The 20,197-nt window shown below is 41.4% G+C and overlaps 1 protein-coding gene across 1 annotated transcript in view; it reads left to right on the forward strand.

Moving 5' to 3' along the window:
• Positions 1-20,197, forward strand: part of HERC1 (HECT and RLD domain containing E3 ubiquitin protein ligase family member 1) — a 99,251-nt gene that overhangs the window by 12,662 nt on the left and 66,392 nt on the right. Inside the window, exon 2 of the mRNA XM_058811735.1 lies at positions 18,592-19,547. Coding sequence (XP_058667718.1) covers positions 18,618-19,547 — 930 coding nt within the window. The 5' untranslated portion in view covers positions 18,592-18,617. The remainder of the gene's footprint in view (positions 1-18,591; positions 19,548-20,197) is intronic.

Raw genomic sequence — 20,197 nt, forward strand, 5'->3', positions numbered from 1 at the left:
GGGGTTCTTAGAGCCCTGTGCTGCCTTTTTTCCCTGCTTCCATTCAGAGGTCTTGCTCACTGAGTAGGAAAGAGTACAGTGTGTGGGAGGGGAAAGCGATTGTGACAGGCACTTTTCTTTTCCTGACTGCATTGCTGAAAGCAAGGGAAGTGGAGACACACTGCAGGGTTGTGCAACAGAGGTTTTAAAGCAGAGCACCAAAATTCACTTGTGAGACCCCAAAGGAACTGTGAACAACCCATAAGAATGCAGCTAGGAATGGCAGTCCTATGAATGATACCTTAACCATTGGCCATTCTCTTTTGTTGATTAGTACTCTCCATTATTTTTGTGCATATAGGTATTATTGTGACACAATATTTAAGCTGCACTGTAGCTGTGCACTGGATGCTACCAAATTGAGGTGATGAGAATTCTAATCCTCTTGAAGTCCTAGTAACCTGCTTGCCACATGTGCTCAAAATGTCTCATAGCCATGCATAGATTAGGTTGGAATTAGTCCTGTGTATGAATTCAGTTGTTACTTAGTTGCTCACACATAATCCTTTTAATTTCCCCAGTGAATTATCATTCGTTGTCTTCCAGTGCAAACCCCCCTTGATTCCCATGCCTTTTCCCCAGTGGTTCACTGGAATGTTTCCTGTCATGGCTTGGCCAAGGGCATTTCTGAGGTGTGGAACCTTGATACAAAGCTGGGCTGAGCAAAACAGTTTGAAAAAGTTACCAGCTAGCTAAAGAAAGAGAGAGATGGCCATGGGTTGAAGTAGATCTTACATTTGAGGTTACTTCAGACTGGTTCCTACCCTGCATTTCACAGTTGAACCAAGAGTAGAAGAAAAGAAGTGACATGACTACCTGCAATCCTGAGCCCTGAAACTGCTGATTATGTGGCACTGATGATTTGTGCTGGGGTAGGAGCCAGCTGGCCGTGTGGATGTGGCTTTAGATTGCTTCTGAATAAATAGCACTTAGTATGGCTCAGCTTGATATGAACAGGAAGTGCCAGGCAGAGGAACTGTCACTCCAGAACATGAGTCAGAAGATGAAGTGAAGGGCTGGCACAGATGCATTTATTTCAGTGCCTTCATATTTGGCATCTGTGCCCAGGCAAATGATCTAATAACAGCTCCCCTACATCCTTGGATCCACGGGAAAAGAGCCAGTGTTGTCACCAGTAACATAGAGAACACACAGGTGAATGTCTGGCTAGAAAGAATTTCTCCATGCATTTCATAGATTGGTGTAGGTTGCTTTAGTCATGTTTTTTAGTGCTTGCAACTGCTCTGTCCACACCTCTTCAGTGACTGCCACAAGCTCCTCTCCTCATCTTTTAATTGGCAAACTCGCCTCCCTTTTGCCTCATGTGAATTGTGAGCCATGAGAGGAGCCTTGCCTTTGAATGAGCCCTCACAGAGATGATGGCTTCAAAACTTTTTATTGGGTAAGTCCACAGTACAAGACTCTTCATATTTCTAAACACTCAGAATGTAACTTGGGGCAAATCTGGGTTCTGTTATGGTTAATAACTGCCCAGGCAGATCACTGTGATTTTTAATTACTCTTGGAGATGATAAAGCTACACATGGAGACCTAAATGCAAGAGAGAGTCACAAGTAATAATTTGGTGTCTTCTATCCAATCGAGTTTTGTTCAGTATCATTTGTTCAGATTTGGGATCTTTCTTTTTTTTCCATTGACCATTTATTAACTGGTGGCACAGGAACATTCAATGTCCTTTGTTGTAATTGTTGGCCCATTTCTGTATAAATTTTTTTCTGAGTCACATCCCAAACCATACAGACTCCTTTCATTGCCATGACAACAGCAAGGCATGCCAATGTTAGCAAAGTCTGCTGGAAAAAGAGAAGTCAGTAAAATCAAAACACAGTTAATTGAGGTATTTAATATATAAATTCCCATTTTCTGTAATGATCTAAAATTATCCTGCATTGTGGAAAAATAGTTAAGAAGAAGCCCTAGATAAATAGCACAGCCTCATGCTGGACATTGGGTCTTGTCCTGGCACTGCATTATAAAAAAAGGTCTTACAAAAATAGTGAGAGTGGAATTGCTCATAGCCCTGGTGAAATGTTTGGATCAGAAGAGGATGAAGAGTTAAATGTGGTTACTAAAAAAGTAAAGGATAATTATTAACAGTCAGAAGAATGTTTGATGTTCAATTGTGTGTTGTTCTGTCACTATACCTATCTTTTCATTGCTTAATATTAAAAGTACATTTGCTGGGATTACATAACAGTACATTTTAAACTAATAAATAATGCCGTAACTCATGCAAAGTAATAGGGAATCATTGATGTAAAACAGGTCTTGTAGAGCTAAATGCTGGAAGAAATCTGCCTTAGTCAAGTGAAGCTGGGAAGGAGGAAGACTGTGGGTGGGACTTGAGAGGTCTGCATCATGGAGGATTATTTCTGTTTTAAAGAAGAGGTGAAGCACAGAGATAACAGAGGTACCATCCACTGCCTCCTTTCTCCTGAAACCTCCATGATCAGTCATATGGGCTTTCTCTTGGCCTCCCTCTGTGCTTTGAAGGTAAACTATTTTGGAAATAGAGATGGAGGATGAATGTCCTGCAGTCAGGGACATTAGGGGCTGAACTCTTGAGATTTGTAGTTTTGAATACTTCTGCTTATGCTTGCTGTGAAGGAGGGGGAGAGGATGAATGAAAAGCTGCGATTCAGGTATTCCTGGCCTGTGTCTGGGGGTGTCCCATAAAACTCTTCTCAACTTTTTTTGTTCCATTCACCCTGTTAATATATAGCTGCAGGTGGCTGGAGGGCTCATCTTTCCTCTGGTGTGTCCTCAGGGTACCCAAATGAGTTTCAGGAGCCTCTGCAATTTCCAAAGGATGCAAGTGCTATGTTTTCATTTAATGATAATTGACTCTCAGATGAGGTGGCTGAATGGTGGTGACAGCCATTGGTAGCATCAGAGCAAATGCAGACTTGTTCCCCTTATTTATGTCCTTACTTTCAGACCTACTGGAGCTACTGTAGGCTGGAATGCTGTTTGCTTTGTTTGGGCTCTCAGTAATTCTGCCAATACCTGCTGTGATGCACTAGACCTCCTCATCCTGCATCACCTGCCATGCTAGGTTTTATTCCAGTGTGGAAGCTCCTGAGTCCAGCTGGCTGCAGATGCAGACAGCAGCTCAGGCACTGGGGGTCTGGCTCTGAAGGGGAAACTGTGGAAGTCGCTTGACTTAGCAAAGATTGTAGTTAATATTAAATATTAACAGTTGCTATCTCATAAACAAGCTTCATGTGAGAATTCACAAAGATGCTATTCATAGCAATAGCTATTCACAGCATTGCAATAGCAATGGTCCTCCAGTGTAACCTAAATTCTGAGCTCAGGGAGCCTCTGGAAAGAGCCCCTGCATCCAGCCCTGCACCTGCATCCAGGCAAATGGCAACCCTTGACTCTCAGTACTGCACAGGGATTGATGGGCTGGGTAAAGACAAACAAAATAGAAAACCTTGCGGTTTTGTGAACTTAATATTTAAGTGTATGTAACTTAAAAGCATTAGACATTTGTGAACCTAAGAAACTCCTTGAGAATTATACAATGCTTGGCTGCAGGTGGAGCCTTCAAGCCATAAAAGCTGCAGTTAATGATAAGATTTTGTCTTCATGTTGTGATTAATGTGTGTGGGCGTGGGGCAGGTGAACATGGAGAAGAGCACATACTGCTGAGTGTGTGTGTTTATTATTCTTTCTCTTCTGTGGAATGGCAGATCCCCTGGACATGTCTGCACTGAATGTGTTTTCATGCATCTGTTGATTTTTTAAAGTGTATTTCTTATACAGCATCCTCTAACTGACGTATCTGAAATACTTAAGGAATGCTGTAAAATGTTTTTATAGTTTACCCCTATTTTGATGGTACTTGTTACCATAGGTGGTCTCATCAATAAAGAAGGTGCTTATTCACAGCAGAGTTTGACTATGATTCTAGACAAAAGATTGGCTGGTGTAGTTAGAGGTACAAAACAAAAGAAAAATCTTACAACTTATTGAACAAAAATGGGTTGTCTTGACCATTATTCTCTGGGTTGATCTTGCATGGGTAAATTGCCAACAGAGACTTTTTTCTTAGTCTGGGATTTTTAGCTTGGTTGGATCAGACTTTTCAAAGCAAGGCATTTGAGTTTTATTCTGATGCAAAACGCTGTGCATCCCTGAGCTGCCTTTTAGGGGACAGAGTGAAAAGCCATCCATACCTGGGACGTGTCTCCACAGTGGTCAGTGCCATTTAGTCCAATTTTGGTTGGAATTTGTGTCACGAAATGTAACAGTCCCTCCAGGGAGCTGAGCTCTGCCATAAGGGACCTCCCCTAACACTTCATAACTCAGAATAAAGCATTGAGGCTAATGAGGAGAGATGCAGGAAACACAGGCTACAGGACAAGAACATCAGGATGGGATCGCTGATCCACTGGCACTGAGCATCAGCTGTGCCTTGGGAAGGAAAGGCAGCAGCAAGCACAGAGCAAAGCGTCCCCAAGTATTTTAGGGCTTTTTGTGGGACAGGGCATTTTTCAGCCAGAGGAGATGTCTTTGATAAACTGATGGATTTTTTTATTTCCTGTATTTTTCCAGTCTCTTTTTGAGTCCAGGCAAACTTCTACTACATTTTGTCCTGCATCAAGGTGTTCTACAGCCTAATTATATGTGAATGAAGAAATAGTAATTCTTTTCCTTGTTCTGAATTTTTCATCTACTCATTCCTCTTGTTACCTTCCAGCTCTTCCACTCGAAGAGCATAAACAATTATTCCCTGTTCACCTATTTCACATCACTAATCTTTGTAAGCTTCCATTGTGTTCCTGACTTAGGCTGATGTACTCAAACTATGCAGTCCCTTCTTGCAGAGTTTTCCTCTTGCTTCTGGTCAGTTTTCCCATTTAGTTTGTGAATGTCTACTGACTCAGTCATGACATCCCTAATATTGTATGGACTGTACCAGTTCCTGTGGCTATAACTGAGATTTCTCTGTGTTGTTTGTTGCCGCTGTGGCCTCACTCATCTTGGTGCGCTGTCCTTGCTGCCACCATCTAACCTGTGACAATGCTCACCGCATCCTTTATCCTTCTTCAGCCTTGGAATTCCATTCCTCAGTGGCAGTTTGACTTTTTGCTGTTATGTTGTTCGTTTTGTTTAAGCAAACACTTTAATATCCTCCTGCTTGTCCTCCAACGTGATTCGTTCTGCCTTTTCTGCACTTTTTGTCCCTGCGTACGGCATCCATTTCTCTTCACTGCATGTCCAATACATCAATTCCATCAGGATCCCGGCCTAAATGAGGTGCTTCGTTTCCCTGACCCGTTTCTTTGGTCGTTTTTAAGCAAAAGCATTAGTCTGCCGTTCCTCACGCTCGCAGAAGCCCAGCAAACCCCAGTGTCAGGGCACTGTCTCCGTTCCCGGTGCCCGCCGCGCTCCCCTTCAGCCGGGCCGAGCCGCTCCCGCCGCGGGTTCCGCCGCCCTCCGGCCTCGGGGGCGCGCCGCGCGTGCCCGCGCACGGGAGGAGGCGGCGGGGAGCGGCCGGCGCTCTCGCGAGAGCCGCGCGGTAGCCCCGCGAGATCGGCGGCTCCCCGCCCGCGTCATGTTTTCCCTGTGACAATCCGGGCCGGGAGGACGCGGCTCCCGGCGGGATCTCCGCGCCCCGCTCTCCGCGCCCCGCCGGCCGCTCCCGCGGGGCTCCCGGGCCGAGCGCCGCCGCCTCCCCCCGCCGCTGCCTGGTGAGCGCGCGGCCGCGTGGGGCTCGGAAGCGCGGGCAGGGGCGGGAGGCCTGGGCGAGCCCGGGGCCGGGATGGCTCTCCCCGCGCCCTCCCCGCCCCACAGCACCGCGGGGCCGCAGCCGCGGGCGGCCGGGAGCGGGGGGAAGGTGCGGGAGGCCGTGAGGAAAAGGGGAGGCAGGTGGGGCCCGTCAGGTGTCACTGCCCTGTTGCTGAGGGTGGGAGAAGGAAGGGCGTCCTCCCGCAGCTCTTCTTCCTTCGTGGAGGATTTTGTGCCTTTTCAAAGCGGTCTAAACTGCGAATTCTGCACTGTGCTTCGGCTGAGGTCCTCGGAGCCTGTGCTTTTACCTCATGAACCTCATGAACGCTCTTGTAGTGTGGCCGTGCATTTTCCTCCAAATGTTAAATGCATCTCTGGGTACGTGCATCCCAGGTGGGCCCGGCAGGCGTCACAAAATTCAGTCTGAAATTTGTCATGTTTGCCTTCATCAGCTGCGTGCATGACTGTGGGTCGGTGTTCCTTGTGTCTCCACACCTGTCATCTGAATTGCGCCGTCTTCCCATGGCGTTTGTTGGGTCTTGCTTGCAATACTGAAACATTGTATGTATACTTTTACTTAGGGATTATTTATTTTGTATTTCCAAGTGAGGTCCTAGCAGGTGTTTTGTTGTTCTGATCTGGATTTGTTTTGTTTCTAACTGCATATGGTTGATTTCATTGGGATGTTGCTGTACACAAGCTGCTTCTCATGTTTTTTAAAGGGCAGAATCCTATTGTTAGGCCCTCTCCCTTTTACAGTGTATAGGAGAGGTTTAGTGCAGTTAAAACATTTTAATTTCTGTTGGCATATATCTAAGCTGATTGATTCCTCGTGAGTGGTGTAATTTCTTTAGCTGGAACTGTGCTCTATATACATGTAAACATATCCCGTGTGTGTCTGTATATGTACATGTGTGTATTGTCTTATGAGGTTGATCAGATTTGTAGTTTAGCCGAGTGTTCTATGCTGGTATTTCATAATAAAACCTCAGTTTACATGTGCTGAAGTTAATGCTGCTTGTTAGAGACCCCATAAATATAATATGTCTGCTCTATTGGGATGTGGGACTGTGGAGGACTTTGATCTGAGGGTTAAGTCTCACATAGTTTCGGGGAAAATTATAATAAATATTTAATGTGGAAAGGTAGACTGTGTCCCTGGTCAGTCTGCTACTACTTTCCCATTCTGAGAGCAATCTGTTTTTGTGTGAAAGATTAAAAGCTGTACAATGTTGTGCTACAGGACAGAGTGGCATTGCCCATCTCCTGTAGCCTTGCACCCACGAGGAATTTGTTAGGTGGCTGTATCACAGTGGTTGTGTTTTAAAATGAAACATCTTAAAGCTTTCTGTCTCTAGAGTGCAAACCTGTAGTGAGGTTTTCCTCTCTGCTCCTGTGGTCTTATTTAAATATGTCATGGATGTTTTGTTCTTTGAACATTAAGACTAGATGAGTTTATGGGGTTGGAAGTGTGTAAGTTGAAGGGGAAGTGGGAATCTTGACTTTTTTTTGGAAACTGTGTAAATGAGGTGTTTATCTAATTGTTAATTAAACAGAGGGATGTCAAGTCTTTGACTTATTTTTGCCAAGAGACTGCTTGGCATAGTAAGAATATAACACAGTATTTTTTTGTTCATTTAATCTGTGAATTGCAAAAAAAGTTTAACAGTGAAAACTTTTTCTACTGCTTCAGAACTGAATTACATGGATAGTAGTTGATTAAAGATCTTTGTTGAGTTTTGCCTTTAGTTTTCCAATCTGAGGTAGCCATGAAGTTTATTTTTCAAAGAAAACAGTACAGGGGTGCTCTGCAGAAGCATATTAATATTTTAATTTATTAATAATATTAATATTTAAATTATCAGTAATGACTGGAGTAGGACCATTTTAAGAATGGGAAAAGCTACATATGAAATTAGCAGTAATATTTGTGTTTGAGTAGTAAAATTATGTACATTTAAGACGTTAAGACACATGTAGTATTCCAATTTTTCTTTCTGTTTTTAGTGTTATTATTCTTGTAATACTCGTGGGGTAGAGATGTGCTCATTCCCATTTTAAAAATAAGTAATGGAGACAGAAATTGTCCAATTCTCCAATACCTAAAATGTGTATTTTAGGTCGGCTTGGTGGAGCAGGTCATAGGTTGTTAGGAAGTCATGAGCCTTTCAAAGCAATGGCCTCAGATCCTGTACAGATACTTTATCTTCCTCTGCTCATGTAACTTGAGAGGTTTTTTACCTTGCACTGGTGTGTTTTAGCTCACAGTAGATGCAATTCTCTGTGGCTGTTTCTGACCGCCTGCTGTCAGTCGTGGGCAGCGAATGGTGAGCTCTGTGCTGCCTGTGTGTGCAGTGCTGGGCTCTCAGCAGCGCTCAAACTCTGCAATTGCTGCCGGGGTTGCTTTTTGTGTGTCTCCCTTGCCCTGACTTACAGTCAAGTGGAGCATTCAAGTCTAGTAGGTGTTAGCTCTTTGAAAAGATGTGAAGTAGCCCTCAGAAATGGGAGCTCTGCTGTCACAGGGCTGCTTGCAATAAGTGCGGGTGTGCTGCAGCTGCTTGCTGTGCTTTAGAGTCATTCAGAGTAACCCCTGTCAATTGGTAATATGAAAAAAGGAAAACACAGCCAGTCTGGAGCCCGGTGGCTGCAGGGTTTGTGTAGCTGTGACCTTGGGCTGGCCAGGTGTGTTCCCTGGCCTGTTGTGATTGACCTGATGTCACCAGGCTGTTTGGGAGAATGTTCAGGTGGCTCAAGCAATCATCTTCTCTGCTGGAAGTTGGAATTAATTTGCTGCTTAAAGAAGAGCCTGCACTTTGAGTCCTTATTAGTAACAACTTTTTCTTTTGCTGTCAGGACTAGATAATACTGCAATTTCATCATCAAAACATTTCCTTACAAATGCACGAATTTACACAGCAGAAGTTTCTTTTTCAAGTAGTTATAAAGGAGTTCTCTGAGTCAAGAAATGCAAATGTTAACAGGTGTTAACACAAAGGGGCATCCACAACTTAGCTGGGCACCCTGCTCCAGTGTCTCAGCACCCTCATTGAGACATTTCTTCTTTATATCCAATGTTAACCTAATCACATTCAATTTAAAACTTGAAAATTTAAAATTTCCTGTTGTCCTGTTACCACAGGCCCTGGTAACAGGTATCTCTCCATTGCTCTTATATGCCCCCTTGATATAGATATAGATATATTGATCTATCTATATATATGTGTGTATATATCTATTTAAGGGCTGCAGTCCACCCTTCTGCTTACATACAGCTAACTTGAAAGTTGAATATGTTTGAATTTTGACTGTGTGCACATATTGCACACTCCTGTCTGTTGCTGAGTTTTCAAATCATGATTTCTAGTAAGTACATCTCTAAAACTTCTGTAGTTTTTGCAAGAAAATGTTCCTATGTGTTGTGGTTTTTGAAAATACTGTTACTACACTACACAGCAGAATTACAAGTGATGGTACCTTTTGGGGAAAGTGGTAGTGCTAAAACCTCACCATAGTTTTTGTCCCTTTTCCAGTGCAAGATCAGGCACCTTTCTTTGCTCAAATTGTTGGGATGTTTTGATGCATGGGGAATTTCTGCTTCTCAGCTCCTCTTCACCAACTGCTTTTGATGATTGTGTATGTGGAGCACCTTGAATTCTCAGCTTTTGTTTCAGTAACCTTAAAGCATCTGAAGAAGTAATGGATTAAATTGATTTTTCTAAGTTTATCTGCTGAACAGTAATGATCATTTTTATTTCTTCTCTGCTTGGGTAGATTTTGTACAGCCCCTGGGGTTTTACATTGAGAAGCCATGATAAGGTTTTTATATCACTTTCCTTTTAAACACTAAAGTCAAAAGGGCAAATAGCTTTAATTTCATATTAACTTAAAAATAACTTTGTCTTCCTTTAGTCTGTCTCCAAAAAGATGTTTGGAGTAACCAGTTGTGACCAGCTGAAAGCATAGGGTTATATTGGTTTCAATACTGTACCTGATAATGAATAAATGAATGATCCCACAAGAACCTAAAATCGTGTAGGAAGATGAAAAGTGGAAGAATATCAAGTAGAACCTTAGCATGGCTTATTTCACAAATATGAGGTTGGGTGGAATTCAATATTTGGAAAGAAAAGTTGATGGTTGTTTGCATAATTACTCTTATTCTGAATGCTGATGTCATTGATTTAGTTTCCATGTGCTGAGCAGGGGGCTGATTCCAGGAGGGAAGATCTGCCCTTGTGCTCAGTGGAGACAGATGTTCACATGCATTAATGCTGGTGTGTGTTTCACTGTCACGTTTCAGTAGTGAGGGGCAGTCTGCTCTAGCTGCTGTTCTTGCTTTTTCTGGGTTAGTTCCTTTTGTTCCTTGCTTCCTAGTCCAGATTTGGGGGAGACCACAACTTATTTTTTCTTTGCTGTTTCACAGTCCATCTCCTGTTACTGGTGCTGCTGCCTTTTTTATTTTTTTCACTGCTTCTGAGGACATTTTTTGCTTTCAGTTCTGTGTGAATTTGTAGTAATTTCTCTGCAGTGCAGGCACTTTCTAATTTATCTTGTTTTCTGTTCCATGACTGTTTTGGATAGATTCCATTCACCTTGCATCTCTCGTGACAGTGTGTCCAGACTACATGGACAGGCCAAAAAGAACATTTGAAGATTCCTGCCTTGTATAGTGACCTACAGTGCTTTTGGCACTGGTGGAATATTGAACAGATAACTCCTCTAGCCAACATTATGTCCTGTTGGTTTCAGCTCTCACAGTGTCCCCTTGCTGTAAGCCATATGAAATGTCTTGTGGGTTTTACATTTCTGTACATTTCATATTTTTGGTATGTGACAAGGCAGGATTTTAGTTACTTTTATATATTCTTGGTTTCTAAATCACCTTTCCATTAAAATGCTCTAAATGTTGTTTGGAGCTCTGATAGCTGCTGCTAAATCCTGTATATACAGTCCCTTATTTAGGAAAAAGGGAAGCAAATCATTTCAGGTTACTTGTGCTTTCATTGTAAAATTCTAATAACGACTGCAACAACTGCTGCACTCCACAGCTGGCAGCAGGTGAAGCAAGATCCTTACTGGCACTTTGTGGCTTCCTTGTAAGAAGTATGAAAGACTGGAATGACAAAAACTTCAGGTAATCTGACATTTTATGGAACATCAGGAACTGTTAGGAGTGGAACTTGGCAAAACCAGAGAGCAGGCCTTCTGTTGCACAAAATAAAGGTACAGCCATATCTTGAATTTCACATTCAGCTCTGGAGTTACACAGGTTAGGAATTTGACAGAATATTGAGAAAATAATTTAGTAGTCTTGGATACAGACTAAAGACTTTGGTTTGCTGGTAAGAACATTACATGTATTTGAATGAAACAATAATTTAAAAGGGTTCTAAGAGCTGATGCTAAGAAACTGAAATGTTGAAACTTTGAAGAGATTCCACTTGTATAATGCAGCTGTAATACTGTCATCACAGTGAGGCAGTAAATAGAAACATATATTAGGTTTTCTGTCATATTTTAAGCAAATTAGCTTTTCCAGAGCTGTGATTGGCAATGAACTCAGAACTTCTACTTTATCAAAAATTATCTAAAATAACATCCCAGAAAAAGTTCTTCAGTAGTCAGTGTCACTTGCAGTGAATGAATTGATTTATATTTTTAATGAACTAGTAGAATTATCTGATCATTCTGATTGTGAAATCTTTCCTGAGTTGTGTGTGAGCCACAAAATGCTCGATGTTTCTGACCCGTCACAGAAGTTAATTTGCAAACAAAGCTTTAACCACTTGTAGCAGCATCAAGAGCTGTAGTGGGATCTGGCTGCCATCTGTTTAAATATTAAATTTTCTACTCCTTTTTAGAAACCACCCAGGTGACATCAGGCTGAAGGGACCTTGAGCACAGGGGGTGCCCTGAGAGTCCCTGAGGCTGAAAACAATACATGGAGCTGTTGCAGACGGCAGAAGCTCGCTGCCAGTGAACACACAGTGAGGAGCTCTGCTCATGTGTGTGGTACAACATGGCAGGCAGTGCACACAATTCAGTTTCACAACCACATCTTCCTATTGAATTTTGGTGTTTCCTGCCTGTGATTTGACTGTACAGACAGACTTGTGTTGCAAGCTTTTGTAATTATGTTCCCATAAAATAAATATAGTCAGCTTCTGACAAAGGTTGCTGAAATTGCTGATTGCAGAGAGGAAGAGAGTGAATGCTTGTGAGGTTTATTTTTCCTCTGAGAAAACTTTTTATTTTTAGGATATAGAATATTTACAGCTTTATAGGTGCAGTTTTTCAAGAGCTTTGCAGAAAATAAAGCTTTCAGCTACTTTTGTAGGAGTTCTAAGAGCCTGAGCACTTGGCTTCTGTCAGAATAATTTTGTGTGTGCTTGATTTCTGCTGTAATCAGGCTAAGTTAAAGAAAAATGGGGTAGTATTTTGTAGCTTTGTCAAATTCCATCCTTGTTATATCTTCAGTGTGTGTGCTAGTGTCACTGATTTAAAAAAATTGATTTTCTTCATACTAATGGAAGATACTGTCCATAATTTTATGCCATTTATATGTTTGAAAATCTCCATGGACTGTGAGTAGTTGTGCCTACCTTAAACACTATGTTAAAATAGCTCCCCTTTTGCTGTGTTCATTTGACAACACTTGATGTAACATGAATTTTGCTTTTTATCCCTGTATTACAATGTTTATTCTTTGGGTCTTCTACAGGGGGGGAAGCACAAAGCTGTACAATAACAATTAAGCAGGGAGATTGAGGTCTGTACAAGCAATGGGAAATCACTGTGCTTCAAGATTTACCTGCATTTCTGAGCTGATTGTTCCTGTTCTCCTTTGCATGGCCTGAGCAGCAGGTGCACTTCCTCCTTACCTATGGACTTGCATTATTCTTGCTGGAATACCAGTGCTCACCTGCATTTGGCAATGGTGGAGCCAATCTCTTGGGGGGGAAGGGCCCTAAATCAGCTCCTCCCTTGCACGTGTTTCAGTGGTTTCTGTCGATGAGTTGAGTGTGTGTGCACTGAGGGCTTCAAAAGCAAAACGTGTTTTGTGGGGAGACCACTCTTACACTCTCTCATCAAATCAACTAGATAATAATTCTGCTTTTTAAGGATTATTTCTACAACTTTTTTTGAAACAAAACATAAACCCTTTGTTTTTTTCTTGTCATGACTTTCATACTTACATGCCTTCCTGCAGGAATTCAGTGTCACCTCTTTTTATTTGCCTTGAGCTGTTCCTGATCTTCCTGATCCCCTCAAAAGGAGCTACAGTGTGATGTAACTGCACTGTACAGCTTCTGCCCAGTCTCCACCTTTCTTTAAATTGTTCCAGCAGTCTTTCTCTTAGATCTACACACAGCAACTTCTGAAGAGCTTTTTTAATTTCTAAGCATTTTTTAAATTAAATCTAAACCCTAGAAGGGAGCTTCCTATTTACTTATATTAGGATAAATTTGTTGGGTGCATGGAGGTGGTTCTTGGTGACATTCAAGTATCTCCCATAATTTCTGAGCTGACATGGAAAGGGAAGAATGTGGAAATTCCTTTGGGGAATTGTGTATATTCTGTCCAAGACCTGTCTTTCCTGCTGGACTCAGAAACAGAACTTCATAACTCTATGGACTTTAGCCTTCACCCCCATGCCAAAGTCCTTTGTAAATGACTCTCATTTCCCCCTGTTCCCTTGCAGTATAGGAGTACTTGGGGCACTTTCCAAACTCCTCACTCCTTTCACTGTGTTGAAGGTGAGAATTTCCCATACTAACTTCTTTAGTAATGTTTTTTTCCCCCCTTGTGATTTCTTATTCTTGCATTTGAAAGTGATCAAAGCTGTCCCACTTACCTCAAAGTGGCAAGACCTAAAAACTTCTTGGTTTCCTGAAGCTGTAGTAAAAATCTGAAAAAAATGTTTGTTCTTAGAGGTTTGACAGTCTTGCTGTCTGAGCCAACCAAGTGGATTTATGAGCAATATTTAGTGTCTCCTTTGTTCCCTTTCTAGAGAAATCTCTTTCCATAGCTAATTTAGGAGATGGTGCTAAGTGGCTGGAAATCTACTGTTACTTCTCAGTCCCATTTTACCTCACATATATCACTTTATATAAACACAAAAAAAAAAATTATACAGAATCTTCTTGATAATTTCACTTTGATGTTAACTGAAATGCTTTGGAAGAATTATTCCCCTTTGAAAAGAAATAATTGTTGCAGAAAGATTACTTGTGTTTCAGACACATGTACAGGAAACACAGATATTTTTAGTATCTAATATAAACACCAAAATATAAATCTAAATATATAAAATATAGAAATATTTGTGGTGGAATGCCTATTTCATTGTATCTCCTGGTCAGTTTTACATTAAGGTGTGAGTCATCCATGCAGTCAGTGACTTGCTACTGTATATATGCAATAAGCAAGCTGGGATTAATGACAAGATCAAATTCCTCTTTCTCTTTCTGTGATTAAATTGCTGTGGTGGCAGAGAGAAAGAAGGAACAGCATTCATAGTTTATCTCATAATTTATTTCTGTTTCATGGAAATAACTTGTAAATGTAGTTAGATGCATCTCCAGTCTCTTACTTTATTCTTGTTTGAGATAGGGGAATAGTTCTTTTTCCTAAAATAAGATGCAGTTTTTCTCAGTGGAAGAATTGGCTGTTTGGCCTATTTCATTATTGATATAAACTTAATTTTAATATACCCAATTGTCTGTTGTATTTAATAATGACTTGCAATGGGCCATTCACACTGTCAATACATGTAATTTATTAGTTATTGTAGGCAAGCTTCCACCACAAAAAATAATATTTAAAGTGACCTGTAAAAATTAGATGGTGGTTTTAGGCTGAATTGATTCCTACTTAAGAAAAAACAAACTCTTTAATAACACAGCATATTTTAAATTCTTTAACATTATTTGCTAGGCCACTGAAGACTGCATGCTTTCCCTATAATATGACAACTTTCCTCTTTTTCCTTATTTTTCTCAAGAGGGAAGATCTTAAGTGTATCATTTATTATTAGTGTATACTCTGTCTTGCTGACAAACATTTGTAGGCTCTTGATTTTTTGTTTATTTTTTCCTTAAGTGCAGCAAACACATCCAATCAAAAACTTCTTAAAAATCATCATCTAACTAAATATATGAAGAGAAATAAGTGGATAAAGGGGTAATGAAATTTGTCATAGCTTTCTTTCTGAGTTCTTGGCTGTGTGGAAATGCATGCCAATCACTGAATTATTATGGTTTCACAATCACTAGGGCTGCTTGAAAGTTGATTTCTTTGAATTTGAAATGCATCCTGTTACCTCCTGTCTATTACTAGTTATGGCAAGATGTGGAATCTTGATTCTGAGCTTTGAATTCAGGTGGTAGTTTGGCTGTGTGGTGTGGGTTTTTTTGTGATGGGGAAAACCATGAACAGAGCAGAAGTAGCTGGTTTTGACTTCTGAGCTTGAAGGGACAGAATCAGGGATACACAGTCAGTCTGCACTGGGATTCAGCTTTGGCACTTACAGGTTCACCTTCAGGTGCATTTAAAGCAATGGACTGATACAAGGGAAAAGAACCTTTGTCTCTGCTGCAGGTAATTTTCATGTTTCTTATAACAATTAAAAGAGACCTCTCTTAAGAATATTTTCTTCCATAATTTAAATGATCTGCTCTCCTCTTAGCTCAGGCAAAAGCCTTCTCTGATTATATTCCTCGTGTTTTCACAGGTTTCATTTTAAAATTCTTTCCCTCACATTCCCTTTGATTTGATGTAAGAGGAGCAAACAGCAGTTGGTGTGCAGTGCAGGGATGGGTACCGACAGCTCTCCCTGTGCTTGTGCACATATTCCAGCAGAGGATTTGATGAGCCTGAGCCTTTCCCTGAGCTCCATGGCAGCCCTGGCTGTGGTTCTCGGGGTGAACACTGGAGGCAGCTTGGTTACCCTCACGTGTCTTTCCGTGCAGTTCGAGTTCTCCATCCCGGACACAGAACTTGGCTTTCAGGGTTTGATATGTGCATTTCCCCCCACCGGTCCCTGGAGTAAGCTTTTGAAATAGGTGTTACATTTGGTAACACTGTTGAAATCTTTGTTCAGCTATGTGTTTGAAGTCCCATTTTAGTTGATTTACCAATAGGCAACAGTAAAATATATGCAAAAATGTACTGCCCCAAGATGGTGATTTCCTCAACAGGAACTGTGGTTCTGAAAGATATGACAAATAAGTTGTGTTGCACATTCTCACGGTTCACTTCTTTTTTTCCCCCCCCCCTCCACCCCGAGGAGCAGAGGGAGAAAGGGAGGAGTAAGGGCGGATAAAGTGGACATTTTGTTTTGTTTGTTTGTTTAATATAAATCCCAGAAAGTTCTGGGTACTGTAGTTTGAAGTGTTGAAATAGTTTTATAAAGCTGTTGCTATACATTTAGATTGTTACAGGTTTATGATGACAAGAGAAAAGTACTTTTCTCCACTTGTCACATGTTTCTGGCCCCTCCCTCTGTGCTGGGCTGTGCGATCAGCACGTTCAGACTGTGTGTGGGACTGCACCCTGTGGGACTGGCCCCCCCTGCTCACTTGGTGCCTTCCACATGTTCACCTGGCCCTGCAGTGCTCAAATACAGTGAAACAGCAGTGAGCATTCACTTGAGTTGTCAAAGCCAAATTATTTTCTTTTTGTCTGCCTTAAAAAGAACTCAGATGTTCATGTCTAGGCTCTGGAGCAATTATAAACCTTGTATTTGTGGCAATGAGCTGGAAGAAATGAATCCTATCTGTACCCTGTGTAACTGTTACCTGGTTTCTGCTTAACTTCAGTGATCTGTAGTTGTTACATGCACGGAGAGAGATCTTTTACATTTGTATTCAGAGAGTATTTCCAGGATTATGAGCAGTGTCTGGTTAAAGCCTTCTGCCTGTCACATGAAACTGAATGTTATTTCCAAGGTGGACCAACAATTTCTTCTGAAAGCTGCAGAAGGAGAGTAGGACACTGCTAAGGGCTCAGCTTCAAGCTTCAGTCTCTATTTTTAGAGATGCATACAAGGGCAGGAGGGAAAAAGATCTATCAGTTTTCAGGAAAAGCAGCAGTATCTGCACCTTTGAGGTACATGAGCACGTTTTGAAGTTTCTGAAAGAAGAGTAGCTGGTGAAAGCATAAAGCCCATGAATAAGTCTGTTTGGGAACTTCTTAATGGAGCTACAGTTCCATGTTTCACCTCTTGATAAGGCACAAACTTCACATAAGACCAGAGTTAGGACATTTTCATTAATTTGCCTTACAGTTTCTGCTAGGATCCAATGGTAGTTAGCAAATACCTTCTGACAAATGAGATGGTGTTGCTCTTTCTTCATCAGCAGGGTCCTGGTGTAATAGTACCTGTCTCTGTCACTTGGAGGCTGAGCTGCTGGGAAGTTTTGTGGTGTGAGTAGACAGAAGGTGTGTCTTGTATGAAATGCAAGGAATGCTCCCTGCTCTGAATGGTACCTAACAGCTGTGGCTGCAGTTTAGTGGGATAGTCCTGGGTAAGGGGCAGGTACTTGGGTAAGGCTCACTGGGGCTCATGGAAAGCTTTTCTGAAGGTATTCTTCTGTTGTAGGGAAAATTTGGCTGAAATAAAAGTAAGTGCTTCATAGCACACAGTATGCTTTTTTGGCAGATGTATTGGCAGAATAACCGTAGTAGTTTATGTTTTTAATTTATGATTTTAGGTGTGAAATGTCAAGGTAAAACAAGTACCAAATTGCACTGCCTGTTACCCGTTGTCCTGCAAGCACGACATGGCAGCAGCACTGACTTTCACTGCGTGGCAGAGACTCCCTCCACCCCCAGGAGTTTAGTTTGGAATTAGATCAAACAGGGCTCACACTACCAAAGGACACAAAACTCTCCTTTAGGAAATTATAGTACTTTTTGGTGAAATTGTGATGTGTTAGGACTTACAGGGTCAAAGAACAGAAAGTAATCATTCAGAACCGATGTAACCCATGGTTAATGATTATAAAACAGGAGTTAAACACATCTGTTTTGTATAATAGGAGATAAAGCATTACTCTAAAGAAAATTCTTTTAAAAGGAGCAGTTTGAAATCACTCACTTTGAGGAAGCATCTTTGCATATTAAGCTATGAACTACCTTAGCAAAATTTGGAGTTCACATCAAGAATCCTCTTGAAGAACTGGAGTCCTAAATGCTGCTGGAATTAAAATTAGTAATTTGAGTGTCTCTTTAGGATCAGAATGTTCTTTTAATTTGTTAAATTTTAAAATTTTCTCAGACATAGACTTAGGAGAACCCTGGACTCAACTATTTGTGATCAGTCTGTGTTCTTGTATGTGAGAAATTTTTCAAACTCAGTGTAGGTCTTTAGGGATTGTGATCCTTTATTCAGATAAAATAGCAAAATATCATACCATTACATGGATGATCCTGCAGACATAAATCATCATAGTGCTGAGATATGCTTATCAGCCCTGCACCTTTGTGGTTCTTGGCATCTAAATCTTAAATTGCCTTATCTGTTAAATGCTGTTCATGTCACGTAGAAGAATTAAATTTGCTTTATGTGAATTTTTGTATGGATTTAGAAAATGCAGACTGACTTACACTAGAATTCTTACATCATGTTAAGTAAGTTGCACATGCATATAGGTCAAATGGTGAAACTGGTAATTCTTGGTGGTCAGTCTTTCTCTGCTTACCTCCTGAAAGGATTATTTGGGTTTGTCCTGTGTCAGTAATAAGATCTATAGATAATATTGCATAATTGACAGTTTTTTTCATTTGCAGGACTAATGGCAAAGAAGTAAACCAGCATGGCAGCTATGGTGCCACCTGTGAAGCTGAAGTGGCTTGAACACCTAAACAGCTCATGGATCACAGAAGACAGTGAATCTATTGCAACAAGGGAGGGAGTTTCTGTCTTGTATGCTAAGTTAGTTAGCAATAAAGAAGTAGTGCCATTGCCCCAGCAGGTTCTGTGCCTCAAGGGACCTCAGTTACCAGATTTTGAGCGGGAATCTCTGTCTAGTGATGAGCAGGACCACTACTTGGATGCCCTTCTTAGCAGCCAGCTGGCACTGGCAAAGATGGTGTGCTCAGACTCTCCGTTTGCTGGAGCTCTGCGAAAGCGTCTCCTTGTGCTGCAGCGTGTGTTCTATGCACTTTCTAACAAGTACCACGATAAGGGGAAGGTGAAGCAGCAGCAGCATTCACCAGAAAGCAGCTCTGGCTCCGCAGACGTGCACTCTGTCAGTGAACGGCCCAGGTCAAGCACCGACGCGCTCATAGAAATGGGAGTTCGGACTGGGTTGAGCTTGTTGTTTGCACTGCTGAGACAAAGCTGGATGATGCCTGTGGCAGGACCTGGCCTCAGTCTCTGCAATGATGTTATCCATACTGCAATAGAAGTTGTGAGCTCTTTACCACCTTTATCTCTAGCAAATGAAAGCAAGATTCCACCTATGGGTTTGGACTGTTTGTCACAAGTAACAACTTTTCTTAAAGGAGTAACGATTCCAAACTCTGGGGCAGATACTCTAGGTCGTAGATTAGCTTCTGAGTTGCTTCTTGGTTTGGCTGCCCAACGAGGTGCCTTGAGATACCTTCTTGAATGGATAGAAATGGCTTTAGGTGCTTCAGCTGTGGTAAACACCATGGAGAAAACCAAGTTACTGCAAAGTCCAGAAGGGATGATCAGCTTTGATTGCTTTATGAGTATATTGACCCAGATGCGACGATCTCTGGTAGGTATAACCAGCTTTGGATTTTCTGCATTCCAATGTAGCTGCATTCTTTACTGAGTAGTTTCTCCACCCCAAATGCCAGTTTGCTGAATATGTTAGAAAGAGGGCTTTTTTTGTGATTCCCCCCTCGTATTTTCTTTGTTACCCACCATCTCTTTCTCTTCCTTCCTGCCCACCTGATTCCTCATAGGTAAAGATGAAACAGCAAAAACAGTCTCTGTGTTGCATTTTGGTGTTATTCTCTAGCTTCAGGGAAAGAATTGAGGACACACTTGATCCACTTGAACTTGTACATTTAAGTTCATAGCAGAAAAAGTTAGAAAATCCCAAGTTCTGCAATACACCTTGTTTCCTGTTAGTTACTGCTTATTCATCTTCAGGATGTTCAGCAGTTTTGCTGATGCTCAGAAATTAATGTGATAGAAAATGAGCTAAATTGGAAGTGTGGCACATTGCTTTGTATATTGAGTGCTCACTGCTGGTGCTAGATGAATATTGCTTTCCAAGGTATGAAATTATTGCACAGTTCACAGTCAGAAGCTGTGGCAGCCTTCTGTCTTGTGGTGCTCAGACTGAAACAGGAAATGACTTTTTTCCTCATGTGGTCATACTTTCCTTTCAGGCTTGTACTGCTTGTTAATAAACATAAA

This window comes from Ammospiza caudacuta, chromosome 10 (genome assembly GCF_027887145.1).
Source record: "Ammospiza caudacuta isolate bAmmCau1 chromosome 10, bAmmCau1.pri, whole genome shotgun sequence".
NCBI classification, from domain to species: domain Eukaryota; kingdom Metazoa; phylum Chordata; class Aves; order Passeriformes; family Passerellidae; genus Ammospiza; species Ammospiza caudacuta.